The 21,235-nt window shown below is 42.0% G+C and overlaps 1 protein-coding gene across 1 annotated transcript in view; it reads left to right on the top strand.

Moving 5' to 3' along the window:
* LOC143962194 (protein diaphanous homolog 1-like) overlaps positions 1-11,794 on the top strand; it is a 311,409-nt gene extending 299,615 nt beyond the window's left edge. Inside the window, exon 17 of the mRNA XM_077471524.1 lies at positions 11,672-11,794. Coding sequence (XP_077327650.1) covers positions 11,672-11,794 — 123 coding nt within the window. The remainder of the gene's footprint in view (positions 1-11,671) is intronic.
* The last annotated feature ends 9,441 nt before the right edge of the window (positions 11,795-21,235 follow it).

The raw sequence follows: 21,235 nt of genomic DNA, 5'->3' as shown, positions 1-21,235 counted from the left end.
AATACGGTGTGAAAAAAAGTATTTCAATGACCACCATTTTATTCTCTAGGGTGTTAGAAAAAAAACAATATAAAATGTTTGGGGGTTCTAAATAATTTTCTAGCAAAAAAAAAAACTGTTTTAAACATGTAAACACCAAATCTGAAAAAGAGGCCTGGTCCTTAAGTGGTTAAAACACAGAAATTGCTGCAAAACCCATTACATGCTTTTCTGCAGCTTCTTCATTGAAGTACATTTAGCCAAAAAAGCATTGTTTTGCATTAAAATAAAAAGTCCCTGACCGTTTCCAAATACACAGAGGCTGAAAAAAGCATAGATATGAACACGTCCCATAGGAAACCATGTAACTGAACTGTAGTGCGTTTCTGTAAGAAGCACCAAAAAACACATAGATGTGAACCAGGTCTAAGACGTTTAATAACATAATGGGGTTAAACAAAAACCTAAAAGTAGCCCTTTATACTACAACAAAAAGCAGATAATCACCACTGTAAGGAGTTATTTTTTTTTTTAACTGTAGAAATGTGAAAGTAGCGATTATTTGCTATTTTTGTACTATAAAGGGCTCATTTTAGTTTTTTGTCACCCCGTTATGTTACTGGGCAATTAATCGATTACTATTTTCATAATCGATTAGTTGTCGATTAATCGATTAGTTGTTTCAGCCCTACTATTAAATAATGTGTATATAAAGAATTAATACCATCAATTATCACATAAAATGATTCACATCAATAATAAAGTGCAATCAATCATAAATGTGCAAACGTATTTCTGTGGTAATGTGCAAAATCGGCTAAAACAGTGCAAATTCACAAATTAAAGTGCAACTCATATATCACAATATTGTGCAAAACAGCTGAATAAAGTGCCAAATGCTGGTAAATAAATTAAATAAAGTGCAAAATACATTTCTTAACAAGTCCCAAAGTAATGAATGATCTTTCCTAAAAAGTTCAAATTGACCATGCCAAAATAGGTGCAATTCACTTCAAACAGTGTCAGTCCACCGATGCTCAGTGTTCAAAGTGCTCCAGAGTGCGCCCCTTGTTTCCCCCAGCCTCTCATCTCAAATAGCAACCACTACAGGGCAGATTTGGCAGAGGCTATATAGTACCTTAAAGAGGGATTCCACCTAAAAAAAAAAATATTAAAAGCCAGCAGCTATAAATACTACAGCTGCTGACTTTTAATAAATGGACACTCACCTGTCCCGGGTTCCAGCGATGCTGGCAGCCGAGGCCGATTGATCTCTCGGCTGCTGCCGTCACCATTCTAGGTGAGGAAATCAGAAAGTGAAGCGAATCGGCTTCACTTCCCGGTTCCCTACTGCGCATGCGCGAGCCGCACAACTCAATATGAATTGTCCGCGCTGTCACTGGGACCCGTGTGTGTCCCAGCAGACAGAGCGGCAGAACAGGAAATGATGTGTAATACTTTTCCACATACAAGTAGTACCCCTTTCCGAATAAGGTTGAGACCAAGTCCCACACACTCTTGCAGGCGCTCCCTATGTCTGGGCAGTTGTTCATCCACGTGACTATCTTTTCCCTCGTAAACCATAAAACTAATAGCCTTTTGCCCTGTCATGGAGCTTTTACATCTTGACCCAATATCTGGCATGCTTGATGGGAAGATACTGTTTGATAGACAAGCGGGCAAAAAAAACGTAATCGGGGACTCATCAACGCAGACAACTTGATCGGGAGTAAAGGCTGCAAACTGTTGGTTGAAGTGGTTTACGAGGGGCCGAATTTTGTGGAGCCGATCATATCCAAGGTCACCCTGAGGACGACAGAGTTCATTGTTATTGAAATGCATGAACCGCAAGATCTGCTCATTTCGTGTCCTGGTCATGGAGGTAGAGAACACAGGCATATAGTGAACTGGGTCAGTGGACCAATATGACCGCAACTCAATTATTTTTTTTTTTTAAATATGCCCATGCGGAGGGATAGGCCCAGAAAGGTCTTTAATTCGCAGACCGTAATAAGTCTCCAATCTCTGGCAAGGGCCAACTGGGGATTAGCGGCGATGAATTGACCAGCATACAAATTGCTTTGGTCCACAACAGATCTATAGAGATCTTCCGTTAAAAAAAAAAAAGCGATTAAATATCAAGTGACATAAAAACAACGGTTTCCACCTGAATCCCGGGTTGGCCAGTGAATGGGAGAAGTATGGGTGCTGCAGAAGTGATGGGCTCCCCATTTCGGATTGGCAAATGCAGCAGGAAGAGTACTATGGGCTCAACGGGCCTGTGTTTATCTTCTTGGTGGCAGCGGGACACTACTTGTGCTAGCCATCTCACCAGCTTTAACTGCATTTATGGGACTCAGCACATCACCATGTGATACTGCAGTACTGGTTGTATGACCAGGATATGACTAGGCCGCTGGTGCTTTCCAGTTCACCAGAAGGAAGAGCAGCACTAGTACTGGCTCTATGCTCCATATGAGAGCCCTATGGTTCTTGCACCTCAACAGCAGAAGGACAGGGTTGGGTACGCCTGACCTTGCCAAGGACAACTACGCCATCGTCAGAGCTATCCATCAAGGTGCCGCTGCTGTCTACTGGTTCGTATTCTGAGCCTAAATCAGACCGATGGGTGACTTCCTCTTCACTCATGTCGGGCTCAGAAACGTGTAGGCCTCTTCACTACTGTACCTTTTTGATTTGGACGTTTTGGCCTCTAAATTTACTGGTACATTAGTGAGACTCGCAGGAAAAAAGAGCACCTGACTGTCAGCTTCAAACGCTACCAAAAAAACTGTTGGCGTTCGCAGGGATCAAGCCTGACTCTGCGAATGCTGCAGTTATGTGTTTAGCAAGTGACAGCAATCGATTGATGCTGGGCTGGGCGGAGGGGTTAAACGCAGGTGCTACCATGTATCTGGGCTGATCCCGCTAACACTGCATTTTTGGGAACCCTAAACTATTGGGGATGCTAATATAGTTCTGGCATCAGTGTCCGTCAGGGTCTACGTCACCCCAGGCAGCGTCAGATTATCAGTAGCGCTAACACCCACGCACGATACATTTCCCTTAGTAGTATAGTTTCTGAACGGATCAGTATCTTTGATCTGATCAGAACTATATTAGCATCCCCAATAGTTTAGGGCTCCCAAAAATGCAGTGTTCGGAGGATCAGCCTAGATACATGCTAGCACCTGCGTTTAACCCCTCCGCCCAGCCCAGCATCAATCGATTGCTGTCACTATACTACTAAGGGAAGTTTATCGTGCGTGGGTGTTAGCGCTGCTGATACTAATCTGACGCTGCCTGGGGTGATGTAGACCCTGACTGACGCTAAAACCTAGAACGGAGTTGGGTACGCCTGACCTTGGCAAGGACAACTACGCCATCGTCTGAGCTATCCGTCAAGGTGCTGCTGCTGTCTACTGGTTCGTATTCTGAGCCTAAATCAGACAGATGGGTGACTTCCTCTTCACTCTCCTCTGTCTGGCTGTACCTTCGATTTGGACATTTTGGCCTCTAAATTTACTGGTACTTTAGTGAGACTTAAAGAGCACCTGACTGTCGGTGACTGCTTCAAACGCTACCAAAAAACCTATTGGCATTCGCAGGGATCAAGCCTGACTCTGCGAATGCGGCAGTTATGTGTTTAGTAAGTGACAGCAATCGATTGATGCTGGGCTGGGCGGAGGGGTTAAACGCAGGTGCTAGCATGTATCTAGGCTGATCCTCCGAACACTGCATTTTTGGGAGCCCTAAACTATTGGGGATGCTAATATAGTTCTGATCAGATCAAAGATATTGATCCGTTCAGAAACTATACTACTAAGGGAAATGTATCGTGCGTGGGTGTTAGCGCTACTGATAATCTGACGCTGCCTGGGGTGACGTAGACCCTGACGGACACTGATGCCACCCACCATGTGATCGGGGGTTAGACCTTTATTTAGGTAATATATGGCAGATGCCCTGACACTATAAAAAATAACTTACCATTGTCAACCGTGAAACGAATATGTAGGGGTGCAATGGATCGTCACTGATCCATAATCCGAATGGGTCACCCCGCTCAGATCGGCCCACGCCGCGATCCGCGGTCACGGCCTTAGGAAAGGCCGCGGCTTCGGCCTAGCTCCTGACATGAAACCGGTTCCTCTCTCCCCTCTCTGTACTGATCTGTACAGTGGAGGGGGAAGAGATCGGATGGATGCAGCGATGTGGGCTGCATCTGTAGTGCCCACAGCACTGCCCTTTGACAGCCTACTCTGCAATACCCTGCCAATACTCTTCCATACTCTGCCTATACCCTGACAATTAGGGGTGCAACGGATCGTCACCGATCCGTGATCCGAACGGGTCACCCTGCTCGGATCGGCCCACACCTCGGAGTGCTCCGCGGTCATGGCCTTAGGAAAGGCCACGGCCATCTTTCTACACCCAGGCTGTTTACAATGTGATCGCTCCGTCAAATGGCATCATGTCGTGACGCCGGTTCCTCTCTCCCTTCTCTGTACTGATCTGTACAGTGGAGGGGGAGAGATCAGATGGATGCAGCGCTGTGGGCTGCATCTGTAGTGCCCACAGCGCTGCTCTTTGACAGCCTACTCTGCAATACCCTGCCAATACTCTGCCAATCCCTGCCAATTAGGGGTGCAACGGATCGTCACCGATCCGTGTTCGGAACGGGTCACCCCGCTTGGATTGGCCCAAGCCATGCTCCGCGGTGTGCTTTGCGGTCACGGCTTTAGGAAAGGCTGCGGCTTCGGCCTAGCGCCGAAGCGCGGCCATCTTTCTACACCCTGGCCGTTTACAATGTGATCGATCCGTCAAATGACAGAGCGATCACTTGTATACAAACCTGCGTCATGTCGTGACGCCAGTTCCTCTCTCCCCTCTCTGTACTGATCTGTACAGTGGAAGAGGAGAGATCGGATGGATGCAGCGTTGTGGGCTGCATCTGTAGTGCCCACAGCGCTGCTATTTGACAGCCTACTCTGCCATACCCTTCCAATACTCTGCCATACCCTGCCAATACTCTGCCATACCCAGCCATGCTCAGCCAATATTACAGTGGGGGAGATTGTAAATATTAGAGGGGACTATGTGGCGATGGAATTTTCACAGGTTTTTGCTAATTCAATTATATGCTGATCTGAAAAATGATCCGATCCGTGACTCTGATCCGAGGAATAATCTGATCCATGAGTTGTTTGATCCGTTGCACCCCTACTAATATGGCAATCAAGGGGTTAAACCTTTTATTAGAAGGTTCCTATACCTAAAATTAGAAAAATATAATAAAACAATTGTCGCTGTAAAAATAAACGCAGCCTACCTTAAAGGTGGATAGTGTTAGTAGACCAATGTCATAGACCGTTTGTCAGTAGAACAGAGGTTGTTGTCAGTAGTTTTTTATTTTTAACAATTTATATTCTTTTTTACATTTCTTTTTTAATAGCTCTGTTTGGAGGGTTTTGGGGAAATATCATGGGTTTTAACAGACTCCTGATATCTTACTTTTGAGACTGTGTCCTTGATCTTCATCTCTGCAGCCTCCGCTGAACATAATGCTTCACTTATGAATGAACACACTGTTCATGTAGAAAAGGAAGGGGCTGTTAAATTGCACATTTACAGACTCTCTACCCCGTTCTCCACCCTAAAATAATCCCTGCAGCAGTTGGGGGGGGGGGGGGGGGGTCTGAGCTGCAGAAGGAAAGGAAACCTGGACAGTAGGGGTGGCATCCACAGTAGTTTGGCAGGGCTTCAGTTTACCCTGCTACCCAGACTCCGTAATAGTTAAAGACAATTCTGAAAAATTGTGTGTTTTTCACCAGAAACTCTGGTTTTGATAACTAGACAGAATATCAGTGATTTTCACTTCAGGAACCTAAAGGAGCTCAGTACTCCATAAAAAGCTCCTGGGGCTCAATGATCTGCAATCCAGTCAGGGACTCCACTTGCACCCCCTTCGGGACCAATGAATGAATTTCAACATCTGTGACCACAGAGTTTCTCAGCCTGGTGTGACCTGCTGTGCTTGTGCTGCCAAAGGTAACACCCAGCCCTGGCAGTATTTCTTTATTGACCTTGTCATAATCCAATGCATCTACAGACTTAAAACCATAGCAGGCTTTTTGCAACCCATCCATTTGCAAAGAGGCCACCAGTCCTACTTACTGCATTTTAGGCCAGCCTTCCCTCCTGAGTTTTTTTTATTTTTTTTTTGTCACCAGAAGTGCCTCAGGGTCATTAGCTGCCATCTTGAAGTGGAAGCAACCAATATGAATAGTTGAGTTGTCAGAAGCACCTGCGGCTTTTTCAGGAAACCTTTGTTGTTGTAAGCAACTGATACCACCCCTGTGTCTTCCAGTCCATTTCTGCAGCGCCTGCCAATTTTTCAAACGGTTCTTGTGTTTGTTCTTGTACAGCACTTATCTGCTGCTGAGTCTGTTTGTGCAGTGCCCACATTTACTCCTGCAGACCATTTATCCACTGTTGTCTCTGTCCTGCTTCTGTTGCACAGTAAATATGTCCTGCTGTGCCATGGTTTTATCAATTCCTTTTCCAAAAATGTGTCAAAAGTGTCCGATGTGTACACCATAATGTTAGTCCTGATAAAAATTGCAGATGACCATTACTAGTAAAAAAAAAAATTTAAAAAATAAAAATAAAAATATTATAATACTATAAATCTATCCCCTATTTTGTAGACGCTATAACTTTTACACAAACCAATCAATATACGCTATATTTTTTTTACAAACAATATGTAGAAGAATAAATATATATATAAACTGAGAAAAAATTTGCTTCTCTAAAAAAGCATTATGTCTCTCTATGCATTGGGGACCCCAAAAAAAGGATCAGGGCTGCTCTGTGCAAAATTATTGCACAGAGCAGGTAAGTATAACATAAAAAAAAAAAAAAAAAAAAAACTTCTTTAGAATCACTGTTTATAGATACTAGAAACTGAATAAAAAATAAATATATATGTGTTTGTGTGTGTATGTATATGTGTGTGTGTGTGTGTGTGTGTGTGTGTATATGTATGTATATATATATATATATGTATGTATGTGTATATATATATATATATATATATAGTAAAACAAGATTGCTTGTAAGTTAAAGACAACATTTTTTTGTGTTTTTTTTAATACATGGACTAATAATGCAGTGGTATGGCCTTAGTGGATGCCAGCATAGGGAAGACGACTATCATCTAACTCTGAAATGTCATGTGACTGGGCTGTGCAATCGCTGTCTTCTCTAATATGGTATAAAGAGAACACTCGGGACACAACAGGTTATACACTGCAGGCATTTTTAGATGGAATAAAAAAAAATGCATGCATAGTGTGGTGTCCTGCAGACAGCGCTAGCTGCTCTTCATTGCAAATTGTCCGTCTGGTGTCTCCCTATTTCACAAGATCCTTCTGGCAAAAAAAAAGTCCTATTAAAGCTGCTTTATACAGTAGCCACAGTTCCTTTTCTAATACAGTGAAGATGCAGTTTGGCATCCCCTGTATCCCTTTAGAAATGTTACATTCTTGCAAGAATTTGCTATAAAACAGACAATCGACATATATTGCAGTAGCGATAAATTAAATAGCCCTAAGATTTATGTATAATTTTATTTATTTAAATTACACAATTTAAGAATATAGCTTCTGCAGGTGAAAAATGCATAAAACGTGTAAGTCAAGAAACATGTCCTATTCCAGCCTCTGTCTTGTCTAAGATACTAATGAAGAGCGCACATCTACACAGTTAGCCCTTGTACACACGGTCGGAGATTCAGACGGAATGTGTCCGATCGGACCGTATTGTCGGATAATCCGACTGTGTGTGGTCTCCATCAGACTGTTTCCATCGAAATATCCGACGGATCAAGTTTTCCAACTTGTCTATAAAAATTTTCCGACAACATGCTCCGATCGGACCTTGTCCGATCACGTGTAGCCTACTCCGACGGACAAAGTGCCACGCATGCTCAGATCAAATTCCTAGACCAAAGCTATTGGCTACTAGCCTGAACGTAGTCCCGTCGTAATGAAATAACGTCATCACGTTATGTACAATTGGATTTTCCGACAACTTTGTCCGACCGTGTGTATGTAACAGTTTCGGACAAAATCCGACCGTGTGTACAAGGGCTAATCCTCTGTCATGAAGTTAAGCATTAAAAAAAGTAATTTTCAACCCTCCAGTTTAAATCCTATTACTACCCATTTTGGGTAAAAATAATTTTTTAAAGTGTTTTGTCAGGATATAAAAACAAAAAAACATACGCAGTGAGTTTCTTTTGTTTTATGCCTTTAACATTGCAGCAAGTAAAAAAACAAAACTGTTGATCTGGCAAGTGTGCAATTAACTTCCTGACAACGCTACTGCTGCACTGAAATTTCTAGATGTGTTGTCTTTAAAAAAAAAAATTAAAATGTAAAATGTGCATTTATTGCAGAGATGTACTGCAATTTTTAAAAATTTTGCCGCAACATATACTTTAACCACTTAAGGACCGCCGCATGTAAATGTACGTCAGCACAATGGCACCGACGGGCACAAGCACGTACATGTACGTGCTTGCCTTCCAGTGGGTGGGGGGTCCGATCGGACCCCCTCCCGCTGGCTGCAGCGGTCCTTTTCGCTTCAGGAGCGATCCGGGATGAGGGTATAGCCATTGATTTCTGGCCATCCCCACTCCATCGCTCCTGGCGAATGAGAAGCTTCCCCCGCCTGTGTAGTGTAAACACAGGCAGGGAGGAAGTGATGTCGCTCTCCTCGGGGCGGTCTTTTTGACCGGACTGTGAGGAGAGCAGAGATTGTAAGTGCACCAACACTACACTGACACGTAGGTACACATAGCCCCACAAATAACCCCCGATCGCCCCCTGATCCCCCCCCCAGCCCCCCCCATCAGTCACTGATTGCAGAGATCATTTATTTACTGATCACTGCATTTAGTGTCAGTTGTGACAGTAAAAAGTGTCAGGGCAGTTAGTGTTAGGTCCAGGGTAGCCCCCTACCCCCCCCCCCACAATAAAGGTTTAACCCCCTGATTGCCCCTAGAGTTAACCCTTTCACCCCCTTTGCCAGTGTCACTAAGCGATCGGTTTTCTGATTGTTGCATTAGTGTCACTGGTGCCGCTAGGTAGCTGGTTATTTTTTTAGATTTACCGCCAGGTTTTTATAGCGTTAGGTACCCCCATATACTACCCAATAAAGGTTTTAACCCCCTGATTGCCCCTAGAGTTAACCCTTTCACCAGCGATCAACGTATAAGTGTCACTGGTGACGCTGGATAGCCAGTTATTTCGTTATTTAGGTTCCCCGTCAGATTTTTATATAGCGTCCATGACCCCCATATACTACCTAATAAAGGTTTTAACCCCCTGATTGCCCCTAGTTAACCCTTCCCCCCCCTTTTTGCCAGTGTCACTAAGCGACCGTTTTCTGATCGCTGCATTAGTGTCACTGGTGCCGCTAGGTAGCTAGTTATTTTTTACGTTCACCGCCAGGTTTTTATAGTGTTAGGTACCCCCATATACTACCTAATAAAGATTTGAACCCCCTGATTGCCCCTAGAGTTAACCCTTTCACCAGCGATCACTGTATAAGTGTCACTGGTGACGCTGGTTAGCCAGTTAGTTATTTAGGTTCCCTGTCAGGTTTTTATATAGCGTCAGGAACCCCCATATACTACCTAATAAAGATTTTAACCCCCTGATTGCCCCTAGTTAACCCTTTCACCAGTGATCACCGTATACGTGTTACGGGTGACTCTGGTTAGTTTGCTTTTTATAGCATCAGGGCACCCACCATTTATTACCCAATAAAGGTTTAACCCCCTGATGACCCGGCGGGTGATATCAATTAGGTTTTAGGGTCAGGGTCTGCGTCGCCCCAGGCAGCGCTAGGTTAGTGCCAGTACCGCTAACACCCACGCGCAAAGCATACACCTCCCGTAGGTGTCAATATCTGATCTGATCAGATCTATACTAGCATCCCCAGCAGTTTAGGGTTCCAAAAAACGCATTGTTAGCGGGATCAGCCCAGATACCTGCTAACACCTGCGTTTTGCCCCTCTGCCCAGCCCACCCAAGTGCAGTATCGATCGATCACTGTCACTTACAAAACACATAACTGTAGCGTTCGCAGAGTCAGGCCTGATCCCTACGATCGCTAACAGGATTTTTTGGTAGCGTTTTATATTTAAATTCAGAAGGCAGTGCTTGGTTTTTGGGGTCCCGTACGTGGCTAGGCTCCCAAAAAGTCCCCCACATGTGGTATCCCCGTACTCAGGAGAAGCAGCAAAAAAATTTTTGGGGTGTAATTTCACTTATGCCCATAGCATGTGTGAGCAATATATCATTTAGTGACAACTTTGTGCAAAAAAAAAAAAAAAAAAAAAAAGTTTGTAATATTCCCACAACTTACAGCAAAATATAAAATATTTCATGGACTCAATATGCCTCTCAGTAAATAGCTTGGGGTGTCTACTTTCAAAAATGGGGTCATTTGGGGGGTTTTGTGTTATTTTGGCATTTTATGGCCTTCGAAACTGGGATGGGTAGTGAGGCGTGAAATCAAAAATTTGCACCCTTAGAAATCCCAAAGGCAGTGATTGGTTTTCGGCGTCCCGTACGCGGCTAGACTCCCAAAAAGTCCCACATATGTGGTATCCTCGTACTCAGGAGAAGCAGCAGAATATATTGTGGGGTGCAATTTCACATATAACTATGGCATGTGTGAGCAATATATCATTTAGTGACAACTTTTTGTAAACTTTTTTTTTTTTTGTGTCATTATTCAATCACTTGGGACAAAAAAATATATTCAAAGGCCTCAACATGCCACTCAGCAATTTTCTTGGGGTGTCTACTTTCCAAAATGGGGTCATTTTGGGGGGGTGGGGGATTTGTACTGCCCTGCCATTTTAGCACCTCAAGAAATGAGATAGGCAGTCATAAATTAAAAGCTATGTAAATTCCAGAAAACGTACTCTAGTTTGTAGACGCTATAACTTTTGCGCAAACCAATAAATATACGCTTATTGACATTTTTTTTTTTTACTAAAGACATGTGGCTGAATAAATTTTGCCCTAAATGTATGACTAAAATTTAATTTAGTTCGATTTTTCTTATAACAAAAAGTAGAAAATATCTTTAAAAAATAAATAAATAAAGTATTTTTCCTTTTATATCGTAAAAAATAAAAATCGCAGAGGCAATCAAATACCATCAGAAGAAAGCTCTATTTGTGGGAAGAAAAGGACGCAAATTTCGTTTGGGTACAACTTTGCATGACCGCGCAATTACCAGTTAAAGCAGTGCAGTGCGAAATTGTAAAAAGACCTCTGGTCATTAGGCTGACAATTGGTCCCGGGCTTAAGTAGTTAAAAAATATATATATATTTTATTTATTTGCTGGAGTTCATCTTTAAAAAATGTAACAATCTCTCTTCTTTTTTTTTTTTTCTTAAGCCCAGCAAAGCTAGCGTCCTAGAACTAAAATCTCCACATATTCCCATACTCCCCAATCCATAATGTACTCTCTTTCTTTCATCCAGAAAGCAGCGCTTCACCAGTCATTCACATGGCAAAGTTCTAAAATGAAAACAGATTTTGTAGTCTGCACTTGTTCCTTCAAAGTAATACATAATTGCTTTTTTTTTTTTATTTTCTTCAGATTACTCCCAAAGAACTCTCAGAGAAATCTTTCTGGACACAAGCAAAAGAAGACAGGTTTGAAAAAGATGAGCTGTTTGCAAAGATTACCCTCACCTTCTCTTCACAGATCAAGTGTGAGTGATCTGAGGTTTTTATTTTTTGCGTTTTTTTTTTTTTTATTTATTTATTTTTTTTTAATTCTTTGAGGCTGGCGTTGGCTGCCATTTCACAAGCTAAACTTGTGTCCTCTCCGTTCACTTATGTTACCAGACCATTTATTTAAAGAGAATCTGTCACATCTGAGCTAATTAAAAAATCGAAATATTCAGAGTATGATAGTTTACTTAAGATGCATATTTGCACACTTTTAGCTAGAACCTGATTTATAAGAATGGGCCAAGAATCAGCATTAAAAGGACACCTGACCTAATATATCCAGCAACTGAGCCTTTTAATTATATTCTCCCTAAAGTGTTATTTTAACCCAGCAAAAAAAAAAAAAAAATGTATAAAAACAGGTACTAAAAAGTGGCTGGTCACTGCTGAAATAACGCAGTGGTAAACTGTGCATTCAACACTCTTGCTATGCTGTGTGGAAGAGTTTGGACTGGGTTGTGGGACAGAAAAATGTAAGCACTGTTTTCTACTTTTTTTACATTTTCTTGGATGGAGGCATCTCCCCAGCTGGCTGTATTCTGACAGCCCGAAACGGTGACTAAATTGGATGCAGTCTTTTTGAGCAAAAATTTTCCATCTTCCTGTTTTTGACTTTATAAATGCTTTTTAAGGTTCTTAAGTTTTTGTAAGTGTGTTCTGGTATTTAGGAAGTTTGCCAAACCCTGTAGGGAGAAACAAGTCGGTTTTAAAGCGTTACTAGACCCAGCACCCTGCATTGATTATATCCGGTCTCCCACAGTACACAGAAATGCAATTATTTTAGTAAATATAAACTGCAAAATACCTTTTCTCATCAGCAGTTCGAGCAGTCTTGTGACTGCTTTCAGTGTCAAGCCAAGGACTGGTTAACGTTTGTAGGAGGAGTTTTCTGACTGTCCTATGAGACTGCAGGGCCCCTGACTTTCTGCCTGGACAGTGCTGATTGACCCAGTGCTGATCACATGCACCCTCCCAAGAAAAAAAAAATTGAGGGGACAGTGGAAGGAGAGGAGGATCAGAGAAGCCAGGATCAAACACCTTTTTTTTTACAAAATGCAGACGATTAACTTCTTAGGTTCCACAGCATGCTTTACTGCAAATACAGATGGATTTTACTGTAGTGGGTTTCGTAAGACTTTAAAGCGGGAGTCCGCCGGGACTCCGCGTTTTTTTTTATTTTTTAAAAGCCAGCAGCTACAAATACTGCAGCTGCTGACTTTTAAAATCGTGACACTTACCTTTCCAGCGCGCCTGCGATGTCGGCACCCGAAGCCGATCTCTAGATCGTCTTGTCGGGTGCTGCCGCCGCCATCTTGGGTATGGGAATCGGGAAATGGAGCCTTTCGGCTTCATTTCCCGGGTTCCCTACTGCGCGAATCGCGCTGCGCAATAAGGATGGTCCCCGCTGCCTCTGGGATCTGTGTGTTTCCCAGCAGGCAGCGGGGCACTTGCGGAAAGGGGGGGCACTTGCGGAAAGGGGCGTAATCTACGCCCCTTTCCGCAGAGAGCTATCCCGGAAGTGGGTGCAGAATACCTGTACTGTACAGGTATCTGCACCCCCCTCCCCCCTGAAAGGTGCCAATTGTGGCGCCGGAGGGGGGGAGGGTTCCGATGAGCGGAGGTCCACTTTAGGGTGGACCTCCGCTTTAAGTAATAAAGGGAATCCATCACAAACACTGTGTGTGTAGGCTTTCATGGCAACAGATTTATGCCCATAAAAAAACAAATGTCATGATCAGCCCCTTCCCTTGTGTACATGTAGAATGCCCGGACCACAGTTGATTAGGTGACAGTGGGTGGGAGTAACCAGGTTTGGTCCAAACCCAAAAAACAAACCTGAGCTCACCATTATTAGAGTAGAACTTCATTTTTACTGCAGCTTTCTTTCTGCTTTCTTAAAATACTTCACGTGTAAAAACAGCAAGGTCAAAATGTTAGCCCAGAACGTGTGTGTGTGTGTGTGTGTGTGTGTGTGTGTTTTTTTTTTTTTTTTTTTTTTTTTTCCTTGCTAATGCAAAACTTGAAAGTGTTTCCAAGAGCATGTGTCAAGGTTCGTCTGCTATTTTTTTCTTTCTGGCCCATCGATACATCTCTCCCCATTTATTTCCTATTGTATAAATCCACTGAAGGACAGCAGTAGGTTATATGTCCATTAGTATTTAATATCTGCTGTCTTCAGCTTTAAACATCAGTGATTTGTTTTAGCTCGCCTTAAGCTATTGATTAATGGAGCCTCTCATCTTTAATTTTGCTTCTACATGTTTGTTTAATAAGTTCATGTTTTCTGTGGTCAGTTGTTGGAAACATTAATTATTATTAGTTTCAACTGGTGTCCTCTAAATACGCCAAATACTTGTTCGCTGCATACTAAAAACCTACGTTTACCCATTAATAGTTATTGGTTGTGGCCCAAGTTTATATGTCAAGGGCATATTCCCACTGAGGAGATAGCTGACTGATTTTAAACCTTTATGTAAGGCCCTTTTCACACTGGGGCGATGGGTGCATCATCAATTTCACGGCGCTATTCAGACACTAGCGGGGGCTTTTACCCCCACTAGTGGCCAAGAAAGGGTTAAAACCACCACAAAATGCTGCTGCAGCAGCGCTATGACGCTATAGCCACGCTGCCCCATTGATTTCAATGGGCAGGAGTGGTGAAGACCGCTCCAAAGATGCTACTTGCAGAAGTTTTTTTTTTTTTTATTTTTTTTTTTTTTTTTACTTCCTGCCAATGCACTGCTCCAGTGTGAAAGCACTCGGGCTTTCACACTGGAGAGACAGGAGCGGCTCTTTGCAGCCACTATTTTTAGCGCTGTTGCACCCGTAAAGCACCTCAGTGTGTAAGGGGTCTCAAACTTTGAGTTGCTAGCTAGAAAAATATAGATTCTCAATTGCTCTCCTTCAGTGAAACATTCTTTAACAAAGCATTGAATCAGGTGCTACTGGGATTTTATTTTTTTCTCTTCTTGCATTACAAAGTTGTCTCACTGTCATTACAAGAATTAAAAGTAGACTGTTCATGAATTTTAACATTTTTTATTATTTTTCCCCTTCTCCTGCCTTTGGGTCGCTGTATGAAAATTTCCTGTGGCAATCACAGCTTCCAAACGTGAGTACTTGAGATTTCTGTGTGTTTCGCGCTGCAGATAAAGTGACCTTATTCCCATGGGGGAGGGGAGGGGAAGAGAGTGTTCTTGGTTTTAGACACAGAGAACGCTACCAAGGGCTGCACATCTATGCAGGATGAATACCTAATTCTTATGAGTGCGTTTTAAGATGCATGGTACTAAAATGTGCGCTACTTCAGTGGGTTTATGCCATGATAAATCTGTTTTCTTGTAGGCAAGTATGGTGTTGAATAAGCAAATTAAAGGAACAGTAGGTATAAATGAAGTTACTCTAGCCATCAACAGACCATCATAAATTGCATTTTAGAAGATTGTTCTTTCTCCTGTTACATGGCATCAAATTAATTGTATAATTGGCGCCATTAAATTGAAACATTGTCTTTTTCCCACAGTCCATTGTAATCTGAAAAATGTTTGACATTGTTTTGTGCTCATCTTTTCAAGAAACATTTTGATTCATTTCATTTATAGACTTTTGTTGGACTGTTTTGTATACAATACAGAGAATATTATTGATGTCTTGTTCATTTGAGGGACCCAGGAATTGGAATTCAGATACTTTTGAGTTGTAGGGCGGCCTACAGGAGGACTGAAAACCGCCAAAGAAAAAATTGGCGGTCTAGTATTGCCACTCCTACTCCTAGTATCTGTTTTTTGCTAGCGTCTTAGCTGCATGGATGTCTTTGCCCTGCTCTGCTGAGAAAAATCTAAGCAGATTCCTGCTTCATTGTTGCTGGGCTGGTCTCTATATGCAGCATAGCCTCAGCCTTACTTTGGAGGCAGTACCCTAGAATGCCACCTTCGGGCATTTGACTTGGCATTGTGGCACTTTTCAGACTTGTGTATACTGGATATTTTAGTCATGGAGTGCTTTCAAGGTCCAAAACAAGCATCACTATATGTTAGGTGGTGTTTGTACATTATTGATGTTTTTTCCACGTAGTCTTAAAAGGGACAGCATAACACATTTGTCATGTTTATCCAGTATTTTTTGACATATTATTGTATTTGGATACTAGTGAATGCTGCTCTCGTAAATGACACATTTTTTTTTTTCAACACTAAGTGCAAGTCTTTTCACTTTTAGAGTTTCCAGCAGTTGTGTTTTGTAAGTGTTTGGAGGCCTTGTTTCTTACACTGAGCACATTGCCATCTACTTTGCTTTGCAACATGTCTGATTCCTAATTCCTTTGCTCTCTCTGGCTTTCCTGCTACCTCTTCCAAATAGTACTAATAATGCTGGCCCTAATTGCAGAGGCCATAACTATGTTTTAGCGCCTTCTCCTGCAGAACCTTTATCGGTTTTGCCCATGGAACTAATGATCTCTGAAAAACCTGTCTGATGTAGAATCTCTCAAGTTCTTTATGGACAAACCTGCACCTGAGGAGTCAGTCTTTTGCCATGGCTCCAAAACGTAAGGAGAGAGTCTTAGCTCTTATTTATGCAGTCGCTGCCGCCTTAAAATTCGTTTCACACCCTGTAGCCTCTAGTAGTGTGGTCTCCAATCTAGGTTCCCTTCAGTTCATTCTTCAAAGACTGCCAAGATGTTTCCAGCGCACCTGCTGTTTCCAGTCTTTAACTGGAGACATGAAAAAATCATTACAAGGTTTGTCTCGCTCAAGAAACTGAGTCTTGTCCCTGTTTGAGATATACACTGTTAAAAGTGGGCTACCCCTCTGTAGGTCCAGCAGTATCCTGTGTGAACAAAGTGTCTATTACCTCAGTGGCTGGAAGCCCTTTCTAGAGCCATGTGCCAAATATATACACACACATTTATACCTGGTTTCTGATGTGCTGTAACTTGTAAACAAACTGAACTTCTGTATTTACAAGTGACAGTCATCAGCGGCAAGCACAGGGCCGGTACTGGAGGTTTTTTTCACCATCTTGTGGCTGAGAAAAGAAAATGCCTTGTGTGTGTGCATATACTAGGTATGTGTGTGTGTGCATGTATATTTATTTCATGGCTGCGATGGTGGTAATATTTATAATATTATTCCACACAATAAAAGCACTTAGTAATATATGTGTCATCGCAGTAGATATGGCGACGCAAATTGCACGTCACATCACACTGTCCCATGCCTAAATGGAAGAGAATTCAAAATAGCAAGAAATTGCATGCACAATAGCGAGTGACCATATATGACTACATCATGATTTACACACATGCTGTAGCAAAAACAGGCAAGCAAAATGTATACCAAGAGCCTACCCTGCACTGATGTACCCTTGTTCACTCCCTGCCACTGCACCAATGTATACGTTCTACTTTCCTGCTGGGCTCCACTGCACAAACCAGCACTCCTCCCCTTGTCCCCAATGCATCAACATGCACTTCACCACTCGCCATCACTGCACCACTCTACACTTCCCTTCCTTCCCCTTCTAGGTTCACTAATACTGCATGTTGTGCCCTTTCCCCCTTGCCGCCACTGCATTAATGCGCATTACCCCATTCACTGATGTGCAAATAAAAACTGCACTGGCATGTGCTTCCTCACTTACAGCCACTGCACAAACAGTGCACTTTCTCTGGCAGTCACTGCACCAACTCACAATTACCCATTCACCACTTACTGCCCCTGCACCACTGCACACTTCCTCATTTGCCACTACTGCACCAATGCATACTTCCCAAATCCCCACAATTGCACAAACCGCACACTTTCCTCACTGCCTGCCACTGCAAAGATGTGTATTTCCTTATGCGTCGCCACTGTACTGAGCCTATTTCCATATTCACCTCTACTTACACTTGCCATCACTGGGACCGATGTACCCTTCCTCATCCCCCAGCACTAAATCAACTGTGCATATCATCATTTGCAGCCACTACATTGCACCTACTCACTATACCCAACTCGCTGCCATTGCATCAACGTTCACTAAACTCGCTGCAACTGCATTACCGTGCACTTCCTCATTTGCTACCAGTGTACTTCCTCACTTGTGATCCCTTACTCAATGCTCATTTGTTGCATCTGCACTGATGATCTTTTCCCCATTTATTGCCTCTGTACTGCCAAACATTTCCCCAATTGCCGCCACTGCACTGATGTGTGCCTCCATCACCACTGATGCATACTTCCTCACTCACCAATACTGCAGCCGAATGTACTGCCCCACCAACTGCCACTGAACCAACAGTTCACTTAACCACTTGTCGCTGCTGCAGCAACACACATTTTCTCATTCACTGCCTCTGAGCCGACGTGCACTTTCCTACTTATCACTGTTGCACCAACATTCACTTTGCATTTTCAGTGACTAGACACACACACAAATACAAAGAATTACCACTCTAAGCTAATGACTTCTACCAAAACAGCTGTCTCCACAATCCCACAGGGTGCATGCTCTGTTTGCAACAGGAACTGAAGTAGAAAAGATGTAGCTGGATAGCCGCACTCCGAATTATTCAACTTTATTTCAAAAATATAATTAAAATCATAGCATCTAGGCTGGTAAACAGACTAACTGCAGAGCCGCTGACATGTTTCACACCGAACATGGTGCTTAGGCATAGACACACACACATACATGTATATGTGTTTCCTTTTTATTCAGGATATCTGTTTTGGGGGAGGCTTTGTAGTTTTATTTAATATCCTATAAAAAATATAACCAGATGATTTAAGTCTGTGTAATGCTGGAAAGAGTTACTGATAACTAGTAATGATGGATGTGCCTAGTGGGAAACTGTCCCTGAAAACTGTATTCAAATGCTGGCAATTATGGTTTAGACCTTGATGGTGGAATAGCTTAATGGATTTCAATTTAAAAGTGAGAAAGTCATGACCTTGTTCATGGACTTCAATGACTGCAGACATCTCTGCATTCAGTTTAGCCACTGCTGCCTGGTGAGTTTTAGTAAAGTAGAGAGAGAAGGATCTAGAGCTCTTATAGTATCATTATCGTGTATAGTAATCGGCAACATTTTTCCATGATCCATTAATAGGGATAAACAAGATTAGATATCTCTTGACTGTAATACTGCTGTGTGGATAGCTGAAACAGTTCATCCTCGAAGGCTCTTTGTTAGATATATATACTGCAAAGTATCTTCAAGCTTAGAAAACAAAAATGCAGCAGGGGTGGGGCAGAGCAATGCTTTGTGTGTAAATAAACATGGAGCGCAGCTAGGGATGCCCCCATAGCAAGAGGCCTGCTATTGGGGGCACTCAAAAGGGAGGAGGAGCCAGGATCGTCTGTGAGGGACCCAAAAAGAAGAGGATCGGGGCTTTTCTGTCCAAAGCCTTTGCACAACAGAGCAGGTAGGTATAATGTGTATGTGTATATGTGTGTGTGTATATATATATATATATATATATATATATATATATATATATATATATATATATATATATATATATATATATATATATAATTTTTTTTTTTTTTTTTTTTTTTTTTATATTATACATTTTTTTATTTAAACTGCTGTATTTCATTGCACAGATCGCTAAGACCTCCTCAATCCTTTCTAATAATGCATTTTTGACATGCCTTGTTCTCATCTCTGCCTTATTCAGGCCTCTAGGATGGATGGATTTAGCAAGGTGTTGTTGAAGCTCCTTGGAAACGTATCTAAAACTTGGCATCTTTTTTAATTGGCATAGTTTAAAAAAAAAAAAAAAAACATACAGGGGGAATTGCATTTATAACTTGCTTTATACAGCACTAAACACCAGCTGACCTTTAGCAAAGGTCTTTTGAAAATGTCTCTCTTTGTCTTCCTTTTGAGCTGCATCTAAATGAGTTGGTTTTTGCAGCCAAACTGACATCTTTCTGCGGACATCCGCCAGCTTGACCAGTTGGATTAATCTCTTAGCAGAAAATAAGGTAACTTCTGCTTCACCTCCCGCCAGTCATCTATCCAGAGATTCAGCAACTCCATAACAATTGCCGCCTTTCCAATAAATGAACATTTTATCTGCTTGCTGCTCCTTTCTGTTTTATTTAGACGTTCATCTAACCCCCTGATGAGTGAAACTAATAAGGGTAGCTTCAAAATACTCCAATCTATTCCCTCCTCCTCTCCCCCTTTGTGGAATTAGCATATTTATGGACATTATAATTTTCCCTCTTTAGCTGATCTGATAGCAATAGGCTGCACTTTAATTTGTTTCAATAAAAAGCCTGACAGGCTCAGAGCTGTTTCAGGCAGTTTGAAGGCAGTGATTCACACATTTGCATAACATGAATGTGCCGTTAATGGTCCTGCATTGGAGGAATTATTTCTCTTTTTTTTTTTCTCTCTCTCTCTCTCTCCTTTTTTTTTTTTTTTGCCTCCTTTTCATTAGCGTTTTATTCAGACCTGTCTTGCAGTGAAAGGTGTGTGCCGTCCTCCTTTCTGTAATTATCTCTTGATGATGTTGTGCGGAAATGCCAGCTGGAACTGGCTCCCCTTAATTCCCGTCAAAGTATAAAATGAGATCTTGTGAATGCAGAATTAACCTGTGGAGGGCCAGTAATAAGGGATGTAGACATGATTACCAATGTTCTGTCCAATTTGCTTCACACGTCGCACTCCTGTTATTAGTCGGTCCTAGAGGCAACTGATTAATCCTCATACTTAAACATTTATTATACAGTAGGGGGTGCTGAAAACTATTTAATAAGAGAAAAATAGGTATAAATATATGATCAGCTGTTTTACAGTCTGCATTTATAATGAGTGTGCTAATAATGGCTAAGGATTTGTTATGGGAATTGTTTAATGTGCTTGCCATGTCTAAAACCATGGATTTGTGTGGGTAAAATGCAGCCTAAAAAAATATATAAAACTTGTCAAAGGTGACCCTGCCCCCAGAAGTATATTTAATTGTGCATTTTTTTTTCTAGACATTCGTTATAAAATGATGTCCTTTTTTCTATTTTTTTTTTAATGTTTACAGCAAAAAAGCTGGTTACAGAATAAATCTAGTCCAACTGGTTTGCCACACCATGTGATAAATAGGTCTTGTGATACTATTCTTTCAGGGATTGGCAATGGCATCTTTTTTAATACCATTTCAAGCAAAGACTCTAAATGTCACAACTGCTACTACTCATGTTGGTGATTAAAACTGTAGTAATTCCCTAGTTCTTGTAACAGATCAGCTAACATGCAAGAGTACTTTATACCAAGTTTGGGCAAACGCTAAGGCTCCATGCACACTGGAGCTCATAAACTGCAGTTTATTGGAAGTTGGGCGTTTTTTTAAAAAAGACCATAAATTCCACTTTGTTAGCCTATGTGTCCATGCACACATGGACTTTTTCTTTTAGCTCTAATGAGCAGTGGAGTGTA

Source organism: Lithobates pipiens, unplaced genomic scaffold (assembly GCF_037356315.1).
Source record: "Lithobates pipiens isolate NorthernLeopardFrog02 unplaced genomic scaffold, aLitPip1_a1.2 Scaffold_8, whole genome shotgun sequence".
Classification (NCBI taxonomy): Eukaryota; Metazoa; Chordata; class Amphibia; order Anura; family Ranidae; genus Lithobates; species Lithobates pipiens.
This window is presented reverse-complemented; position numbering and strand designations above follow the sequence as displayed.